General features: G+C 42.2%; 1 protein-coding gene across 1 annotated transcript; it reads right to left on the minus strand.

Annotated features, from left to right (window-relative positions):
* Window positions 1-6,002: 6,002 nt before the first annotated feature.
* Window positions 6,003-7,675, minus strand: LOC117624912 (7-deoxyloganetin glucosyltransferase-like). Its single transcript, XM_034356432.1, has 2 exons — window positions 7,147-7,675; window positions 6,003-7,054 (listed from the first exon to the last, which is right to left on the minus strand). The coding sequence occupies exons 1-2, from the start codon at window positions 7,673-7,675 to the stop codon at window positions 6,126-6,128; spliced, it is 1,458 nt and encodes a 485-aa protein (XP_034212323.1). The 3' UTR covers window positions 6,003-6,125.
* Between the last annotated feature and the right edge of the window lie 706 nt (window positions 7,676-8,381).

Genomic DNA, 8,381 nt, shown 5'->3' on the forward strand with positions numbered 1-8,381 from the left:
CAAGGTGCTTTCTTGTCCCTCGGCGGCCCTGAATTTCTCTGGTAGGATGAACACCATGTTAACTCCCAAGTCACTCTGTAGTAAGTCTTCTAACTCTGCGCCAAAAGCCTCTGTTTCAGCATCCAATTCTTCCTCAAATTCCATCAGTTCTTCCCCGTATTCTTAGGTCCAATCATCTTGTTCTTCAGTTCCGAGGGGTTCATTCTGTCCTTCTGCAAATGTTCCATAGTCCAATTGTTCCTCTTCATATTCCTCCGTGGGGTCGTCTTTCCCTTGCTGCGGGGTAGACTCGGATTCCCCTTGTGCCTGCAAGATGTTGGGTTGACTGCCAGACGACGAGGCTGGATGGATAGGAGGTCTGGCTGAAAGTTCTGCTTCCGGTAGCTTTCTTGAGCAACAAGCTTCCTGTTCTGTGTGGGGAAGTGCTTCAGGATTCTTTCCTTTCCTGGCAGAATTGGTGTCTGCATGTACCTGCGTTTTATTCTGGCTCTTGAGATATGTGCAGTATTGCCTCTGGATTCTCCTTCTCTGAGTTCTGGTTAACTCCATGGTTGGTCTGCCGCTTTTCCCTACGGAGTACCACCTGCCCTCTATGATTGTTGCCAAGGGCTTTCCATTCCCGGGTGCCTTGATTGATGTCTCCTTCCTGGGCTGTTCTACCTTCCTTTCGCTGTATTGTGAAGGCCTGAAATGGCTCCTGTGCCTTGCTTTGCCCTGGGGTGAGGTTCCAATCCTATCAAAGACACTAGGTGTGGGTTGATTCTGTTTGTCTAAAACCACTTCTAGCTCTGTTTCACACTTGCACCTGCTACAAAGGACTACCCCAGCTGATATGGTGGCTCTTGGTCTCTGGCTGGTCTCCCTTATGATCCTTCTGCCTCTGCTACAACTAGTATCTGTCATTGGCTGAGTTTCTCTCTGTTCTGGCCAATTCAAGTTGACCATATTGACTTGTGGTTGAGGGAAAGGATCTGTCGTGACCGATGGCGGTTTTTCCGCCAGTTTCAACCTTCCCGCCGTTATTCCTTCTTGTATCACGTCCCTGAAAACGACACAACTATTGGTGGAATGGTTCCAAGAGTTGTGCCACCTGCAGTACTGTCTCCCTTTGAGTTCCTCCGGCTTGGGGATTCTGTGAGGCGTTTCTATTGCCTTCTGCAGCAGCATTTCATCGAACAAAGCATCAACCTTGGTTAAATCAAAAGAGTAAACCTTGTTCTGCATTGGCTTGTTGGGAACGAATCCTCCCGTGAATGGTGGTGGCTTTTGGTCTTTAGGTGGCTTTGTAAGGGCTTTGCAACTAATAGGATGTTTTAGTTTTGCCATTTCTGCCACCGAAACCTCTTTCTCTTCTGACTCTTCTGTGTCCTCCTGTGATTCCACCCCAATTAGGTGGACCGAAGAGGAAGGGGATTTGTAATAAGTGCCTTTAGAGGAGTTCCTTCTCTGTTGTTCCTCTCTGAGCAGCTCCTCATATTTGGAAGCCTTATCAGCCAATTCTGCCAGGTCCCCGAACAATATCCCGTCGAACCTCTTTCTGAGAGAGATTTTAAGGGCAGCTTGGGCCATCTGGATGAAATGTCTCTCCTCCATGGGGATTCGGCACTTCATTTTGAGCTTTTTGAAACTGGTTATGAAGTCTTGGGCTGGTTCATCTTCGCTTTGTTTGAGGGAAGCCAGATCACTAATGGTGACTTCTGGCTGGATCCTGTAATAATAGTCATGGAAGACGTTTTCCATCTGTTCCCAAGTTTGCACCGAATTAGCTGGCAGGCTAGTATACCAGGTGAAAGCCTGTCCGGAGAGAGAATTGCCGAAGAGTCTTAGTTTCAACAAAGGGTTGTTCTCAATAGCTATGCATTGGACGGAGAACCTGCCTATATGTTCAACTGAGGAAGCATGGGAATCTTCCCCGTTGAACAAGGTGAAGTTTGGTACTTTGAAGCCTGGAGGTAATGGTATTTGATCGATGTAGGCTGGATATGGTTTCCTGTATGTAGGCCTTTCACCTCTTCTGGCCTCGGGTTCCATGATTTCCCTGATCATTCTCTGCAATGCCCCTATGTCATTCAAAGCGTTGACGGGGGGAGGATTCTGTCCCTGTTCTGCCTGAATGTAATCGATTCTGGGCTCCATTCTGTATGGTCTGAGTGGAGGTTCTTCTCTGTGTCCTTCCTGCTCTTCGATATCTAGGTGATTCCTCCAGTTTGCCCCGGGTCTATTCCTGTCCTGGTTAGCAAAAAGGTTATTCCCCCCTCTGCCCCTTCCCCCTCTTGCGGGTGGAGGGAATGGATTAGGGTCCATCCTTCTGGGTCTATATGGCAATACAGCTGGTGGTTCTGGCTGAAATGCCAAAGGTTGATCATGCTGGGCCACCAAGGGTGGAATGGGCTAAGGTTCTGGCTGGTTCTGCTGAACCAATGCAAGGTCATTTGGTCGGGCTGGGACCTCCTGCTCTTGATTAGGAGGGACTCCTTCCCTTGGGCCAGCCTGGACTTCCCTGTGATCTGGTAATCCAACAACCTGTGCAACTAAAGGATTTTCCTGGTATGGCCATGCCAGCCCTGGTGGAGGACCGTTAGGGAGATCTAACTGCTGGACTACAGCATCAGGGTTTGGGATTCTGGCCATGGCGATTTCTCGATCCTTTCGGAACTGCCTGTTAACCTGCCACTGCATCATTGCTGTCATATTATTGAGAGTGTCTTGGTTCCTTTGGACCGTGACCTCTTGTCGGAGTATTGACTCCTGTATTTGATTCATCCTTCTGGAGTTAGTTCCAGAACGTCTACTTCCTGTGCTGCCGCGAGCTGATTGTCTAGCATCGCTTTCTTCTGACTCGGGACCTTCCCTGCGAGCCATTTGGTTTGTCTCCATATCTGGTGTGGATTCTGGCTAGAGCTTCCTGTATTTGTAAACCTGTGAACGGCTCTGTCAGAGTATGTATACTGAGAAGTCCCACTGGGCGTGCCAAATTGTTCACCCGTTTTCGCGTTTGGCTCCTGTGATGGAAGGGCGAAGTTCCCCACTGGCTTGAAAGACCACGTATTGGTCAACAAGTCAGCTTTCTTTGGTGTGCGAGCGTGCCACTGCTAGCAACGTAAATTCTAGCAGACTTCTTTTAGAAAAGATAACTTGCGCCCCAAGTTACTGACTTCTAAAAACAAATGATTGTGAATTTGGGTGAGGAATATCTCCCAAGTAAGTTCTTTTCTTGCCTCAGACTGGTGAGGACTTTCATAATTTATTTCAGTATCAAATGGCTGTTCTGGCCAGAAATATTTGATAAAAGTTGGGCTGTTTTAGGCAGAACTGCCTTTTACAAAACAATAAATATGCATATCGACGCTAGGAAGATTAAAAGATGGCCGAAACTCCGTTTCTGCTTGGGTGGAAGGTTCTAGTTCGGGCTGGATTGGACGCGCCTGGGCCGGTCCGTACTGCTTTGTGACTTCAGATGCTAGGCTGACCTATAAATCGATACAAAAGTTCGATTTTGGCAGAGCTTTATGTTTACTTCACGCTTCGTGAGGCCTTTGAGTGGGCAGAACTGCAGCTTCCTCAGTTTGAAGGGGGCAGAAGTGGCTGTTCTCGAGGGTTTGATAGGCTAGGGATTGCACTACGAGCGTTGTTCTGCTTGAGCAGGACTCTTCATGAGTTCGCTGAGGTCTCCACGTTTGTGAAAACTCAAATTCTGCTTGCCTTGGCTTTCGCTGAACCAAATTTGTAACGAGAGATCTCGTTTTAGAAGACTTATTTTCTAAGTCTGAACTTTGGAATTCTGATCTAAAGCTGGTTTCTCTTGGAATCCAAGTGAGCTTTTGGTTGTTTTCTTGTTGTTGTTTTTTTTTGATTGATTGATGAATTGAGTGTCCCTCTCTTTCTTGCCTACTTCTGTTTTTATAAGAGACCTTCTTGGGGAGGTGGTTTTAATTTTAATAATGGGCGGCAAAAAGATCTCCTAAAATGTAAAGTAGAAAGGATTTTTATCAATTATGGCAAATAGGCTCTCAGTAGTCACCTCCTAAAGCAACCCCTTCCCTGGTTTCCTGGGTGGCAGCTTTCTATTTCAAACGCCATCGTCTGTGTGGGCTGATTTCCTGGCGGTTTGGTTTTTTTCTTTTGTATTTTCTGAACAACTCCCTGTCTCTTGCTTTTGAAAGCGTGACCCATAAATTCCTTTGGAAGATGGTGTATTGCTTTGGAGCAAAATCTCTGAATACAGATGGGGTTTTGATCTTCTGTTGGCAGTGTTTCAGAGACGTCTCTTCTCATAAAAAAAAAATTTAGTTGGAATTGCTGACTTTTTCAAAGCTGAGGTAGCCACGTGGGTGTGTTTTTTTTTATCTCTTGGGTTTGAACCCAACAACAATTGTGGGCCGATCTTTGAAGTCTTAAAGTCAGCTTCCATGTTTGGTTTTTCTTGGGCTGGGCAAGTAACTTCGCCATGGGCCCGTTTTTGAATTTCTTTGGCGTGCTAAATTTAGGCCCAAACAGTGTGCAAGTCCTTTTTCAAGCAAAGCGCCATATTCATTAAACCACGAAGATATATTGGATCGGTTTCATTTTTGGGCACATGGAGATCACTAGAGCTTAGTTTCATTTGTAATATTATGTAATTTCCTCGCTTCATTTAGCAATGGTTCTTCGCTTGGTGTATAATTGAAGAAGGCTTAATCCCTCAACATCACCTGGCTAGTTAGTAGAAAGAAAACTTCGGAGTGTTTGAAATTATTTTTTCTCTTGTACTTCTATAGTGAATTGTTAGCAATTCCTCACACTCACTTGTAATTTGGTTCGTAACCACACTCATAGACACTCTCTAGCCACAAATAATAATATGACTTCCTAAAAGCCTTATTTATAGTGGGTAGGAAATAAGATTAAAATAGGAATCCTAAACCAAGTAGGAATTGAAATAAGGATCTAAAACAAAGCTAGTTTGGCATTGTTGTGATGTGAAAATAATTACAGCCAGATTTGCTGTGAGAGAAATCAGTTGTGAAAGTAAGTAGTTTGGCTTTTGGCAACTTTTTATTAAAAGTGATGTTGGTACAATAATAAGTTTTTGAGTGTTCGGTAAATTTTTGTGTGAAAGTGTTGTGAGTTGTGTACAATGACTAAAAAGAACATTATGGTGAAATAACTCTTTAATTCATGTGGTTTTGTCCCTAATCAAGCTCACGTTAGAGGAGTGTCTATGGTTTGAAATGGAGCATCTAATTTAAAGTATCAATTTTTTTCTTTTTTACTCAAGCTGTTGTTATCTTTGTATGTAGTATGAAATGAAATAAACAATCAGAAACTTTCTAACGGATTTGAGTGGCGTTTGGATTTCGATTTGGATTTGGAAAGACGAGGAAATTACAAAGTAAGATTTTGGATTTTGTCTTTTCTTTAATCTTGTTTGTGTTTTCTTGTTTCTTTTCTTTTCTTTCTTTCAGATTAAGCATTCAAGTATTAATGAGAGATTATGCTTTATCATCAGGTCAATATCTCCAACATAATGATACAAGGTTTTAAAGAAACTTCCACATAATTTCTTTGTTGAAAATGGTCTAACTTTATTTTTTTTAATGACTTCTTGTGTGGTGTCTTCATTTGAATCTGGAAGGCTATCCGGGATGGATATGGATAACATCTAGTTTTTTCTTAACTCGACTAAATTATCTAAGTTTAGAGGTGGCAATATTGTGCACGACCCATTAACATGACACGAATTCGCACGAAAAATTCAGTATTCAGGTCTAAGTTATCGTGTCATGTTGATATCGTGTTGACCCGTTAAGCTATCGTGTCGTGTCGTGTCAATTTACGAATATCCGTTAACTCATTAAGCTCAGGGGTATTTGTGGAAAAAGGTATAACTTTATATTTTTAATCTATTGATTTAAAATATTATTAATATAATGCATCATGGTTAGTGCACAATTGCCTGAAAAATGATAAGACTTTAGAGTTGAAGGCCTGAAGCGTAGTGAAACCTTAATCAGAATAAAATTCTAGATATAGTACGCATCATGGTTACATACCAGTAGTACATATATATTGCCACATAGTTGATTATTTGAGACAATGGCAATGGAAATGATAATTAATAAGATCAATATTCTTATGGAAACATCTTAACTTTTTCTCAATAGCACTTGATTCACTAAATTGTCTAAGTTTGTGGATGAAGAACCATGTGGACCAGTAGCTTCTTCTGCAAGTTTCTTCCACTCCATGACCTTATTTTTCATCTTCTTACCCTTCTCTCCCTCCATTAACTCTTTGATAAGCTTCTCTACCTCTTCCCTCTTCGCATCGTCACTAATCTCCATGCCAATTCCCCATTCATTGCAAGTATAGCGACAGTCCATTTGCTGGTCCCCAAAGAATGGCCAACAGAGCATAGGAACTCCTGCAGTAAGGCTCTCAACTGTTGAATTCCAACCGCTGTGCATTAAAAATCCTCCAACTGAGGGGTGGTTGAGGACTTGCTCTTGTGGGCACCACCCAGCTATTAGACTTCTTTCCTTAGTTTCAGCCACAAACTCAGGCGGCAAAATAGCGGATTCTCCAACAACTAGATCAGGTCTAATTACCCAAAAGAATGGAAGCTTGCTATTTGCAAGTCCCCACCCAAACTCCACAAGCTGTTCTGGTGTCACGACTGCTACACTGCCGAAATTCACATAGACAACTGAGTTTGGTGCCTTGGTGTTTAGCCACTCGAGGCATTCAGTTTCTTCTTTCCATGGACTGTATCCCATTTTCAAAGGGTGTTCTGGTATCTGATTGAGATGCAATTGAAGAGGGCCAACGGTGTACACATGGGGAAGCATAGATGAGAGAGCTTCCAAAACATCTGCCTCCAAGGCATCAAAAGTATGAAGAACAACTGCTGAAGCTTCATGAGCTCTTTCGGTTTCTTCCATGATGAAGTTAAATCCGGTGTCATCCAGATTTGTGTTTCGCACAAAGGTAGGGAGATCCCTTAAACGGATATCTCTCATTCCTGGGATCCAATCTATTACGGTGTCCAGATAGCCATTTTTGAAACAGCTCTCATCTGCAATAGACAAATGAAATTCAATTGAAGAAACATTTCATTTGCATGTTTAGAAACAACAATTGCTTTTAATTCATAGTTATATATTTCACCTTTGAGTGGAAAAAGTCCTTTTTCGACCACAGCGCGAAGTTGTTTAAATCCCATGAAGCTGCAGGCAGCTATAGTGTAGAACAGCACTATAGGGACTCCGATTTCTTCAGCAGCTGTGATTGTGAATGCGGACATGAAACCATCTGAAACTATGCAAGTCACAGGAGGATTGCTGGATGTTGATATGGCATCATTGTTGAGTTTTGTAAGGAGGGCATGAAAGGGAGCCAAGAAATGTTGTTTTCTGATGGATTCACAAAGCAAGGTGGCATCTGGTGTGGCATCTTCATCTGAATCCGGAAGGCTATCCGAGAAGGCTTCGAATTGAAAATCAGGCAAGCCATCAAGGGAATTGGGTCCTTGAGATTTAAGAAAGCGCTTGTGATTGAACTCTGTGTTAACAAAGGTTATATGAAAACCTCTGTGGTGGAGGAGCTTTGCAAATTTAAGCATTGCCTTTATATGGCTTTGATAAGGGAATGGAATGCAAACAGCATGTGGCTTAGTTGCTACTTCTCTGGAATCCATCTTAGCTTTTGTGTATGCATTGCAGTGCTTGCAAATGCAGAGTATTTATACAGCAAAAGTGAGGTAATGTCCTTCAGAATAGCTACTTTTTTTATTTTTTTACTTTTTTATTTTAAGAATATTGCAGGCTGCAACCATAGTCATAAGTAGGAGAAAGACTTTTATGAAACATGGATACCAAAATAGTGTTATCCCGTTGCAACTAAGTTTTTCTCCACAAGTAGACTCATAAAACTGTGTTTTAGTTTAATAAAATTATCATTAATGTGAAGTGTTTTAGTCATAAAATAGTTTGATTGTAAATGGGTTGAAGTGGAAACAGGGACGGACCTTTAGTTTGGCAAACCTATTTCTTTTTCCAGTCGAAAAAATAAAATCCTAGCCCACCCACAGACATACCTTTAGTTTGGCAAACCTTGAATATAGCCCAGGTGGCTTCTTTTTTTAAGCCAAAAAAATAAAATCCTAGCTCACCCACGGTTGTTCCTTTAGTTTGGCAACCCAGGTGGCTTGTTTTTTCCAGCCAAAAAAATAAAATCCTAGCTCACCCAATTTGAATAACCTAACCTCATTTAGTTCTTCTCTTTGCACGGCATGTAGTGAATAAAAAGAGAAGAAGAGGGGGTTTAGTTCTCCTCATTTTGTATTAAATTGTTTAAAAAATATGAATAAAAAATTAAAATTAAACTCTCTCTCTCCCCCCCTA

The sequence above is a fragment of the Prunus dulcis genome, chromosome 4 (assembly GCF_902201215.1).
Source record: "Prunus dulcis chromosome 4, ALMONDv2, whole genome shotgun sequence".
Classification (NCBI taxonomy): domain Eukaryota; kingdom Viridiplantae; phylum Streptophyta; class Magnoliopsida; order Rosales; family Rosaceae; genus Prunus; species Prunus dulcis.

Coding starts and splice junctions, on each gene's coding strand:
- LOC117624912 (XM_034356432.1), bottom strand. CDS start 7,675: ATGGATTCCAGAGAAGTAGCAACTAAGCCACATGCTGTTTGCATTCCA. Junction 7,055..7,146: donor AGGACTTTTTCCACTCAAAG/GTGAAATATATA, acceptor TGTCTATTGCAG/ATGAGAGCTGTTTCAAAAAT.